The sequence below is a fragment of the Monoraphidium neglectum genome (assembly GCF_000611645.1).
Source record: "Monoraphidium neglectum strain SAG 48.87 unplaced genomic scaffold scaffold01962, whole genome shotgun sequence".
Taxonomy (NCBI): domain Eukaryota; kingdom Viridiplantae; phylum Chlorophyta; class Chlorophyceae; order Sphaeropleales; family Selenastraceae; genus Monoraphidium; species Monoraphidium neglectum.
This window is the reverse complement of record NW_014011666.1, coordinates 1-1,352: the sequence shown is the minus strand read 5'-3', so window position 1 is coordinate 1,352 and position 1,352 is coordinate 1. Positions and strand designations below refer to the sequence as shown.

Below are 1,352 nucleotides of genomic sequence, written 5' to 3'. Positions count from 1 at the left end.
GTGTGTGTGTGTGTGTGTGTGTGTGTGTGTGTGTGTGTGTGTGTGTGTGTGTAGTTGTGCGGCGGCCGGGACCCGTTCGACGCATGCAGGCGGGCGAGCGTCGCAGTCCGGCTCACTGCCTGCCGACAGCTCATGTCGAAAGTCTCGCGAGGCCAGCCGCACCATTTGCATGTCTGCCGCCAGCGCTTGCTGCTGCCGTCCAGCTCCTGCCGCCCGGCTGGACCTGCACCCCATTTCACCTCCCCTCACCCCGACCTCACCCCCAGCCAACCCACCCCACCCCACCCGGCCCGCTCCCCGCCCGCTCCCCGCCCGCTCCCTGCCGCAGGGAGCGCCCCCTAAAGCTGGTGGTGACGTCAGCAACTCTGGACGGCGACAAGTTCTCCGCCTACTTCGGTGACTGCCCGGTGGGCCGGGGGTATCGGATCAGCCTCTCTCCGCCCCTGCGCGCCACCCCGCCTGCGCTCCCACCCAATGCCCGGCGCCACGCATGATGTGCCAGTCTGCGCTGCGCCGCACCCCCTTCAGACAGCCCGCGATCACTGGATACTGGCACCGCTCGGCAGGCCGTGTTGCTTTTCACTGGCCCTGTTGCTCGTGCACTATCTCACAATGGGGTCTGCACACTTGTATACACACTTTGCACACTCGTATACATCCACACTTATATATACATCCACACTTATAAATGCATCCCAGGTGTTCAACGTCCCTGGCCGCTGCTTCCCCGTCGACATCATCCACTCGCGCGAGGATCACACCACGGATTACGTGTCTGCGGCGGTGGACACGGTGCTGCAGATACACACGCGCCAACCACCGGGTGCGCGCCGCCGCGGCCGCCGCCGCCGCGCTGCCCCCCTCCTCAATTGCATGAGCGAGCAGCGATCCAGGGGCCCGCGGCGTTTGCGAGTGGCGCGACGGTCGCTCATATTTTGCCGCCGGTGCGGGCGGGCGGCCGCCCCTGGCGGCCATCCCCCACAGCTACTCCAAACGTCGCCGCCACGCATCCGCCAACACTACTCCGACAACAACTTCCCAGCAAAATCGCCCCCCCCAGCAACAAACGGCCAAAACCGCCCGAAACCTCCTGAAACCGCCCGCAACCCCCCAGGCGACATCCTGGTGTTCTTGACCGGTCAGGCGGAGATAGAGAAGGCCGTCGCCGCCATCAACGCCGCCGTCTGCTCCCTGCCCGCCGGCTCCGCCTCTGACCTGCTGGTTCTGCCGCTGTACGCGTCGCTGCCGCCGGAGATGCAGCTGAGGGTGTTCAGGGCGGGGCCGGAGGGGGCGAGGCGGTGCATCGTGGCGACCAACGTGGCGGAGACGTCGATTACGGGTGGGTGCGGGGG

At 66.6% G+C, this 1,352-nt stretch overlaps 1 protein-coding gene across 1 annotated transcript in view; it reads left to right on the top strand.

The window, feature by feature from the left end:
- The window catches only part of MNEG_9509 (hypothetical protein), a gene marked incomplete at both ends in the record, with an annotated part of 2,396 nt that extends 1,989 nt beyond the window's left edge, over positions 1–407 (top strand). The window contains one exon of the mRNA XM_014042018.1: positions 329–407. Within this exon, the coding sequence (XP_013897472.1) occupies positions 329–407 (79 nt within the window). The remainder of the gene's footprint in view (positions 1–328) is intronic.
- Positions 408–1,352: the final 945 nt, after the last annotated feature.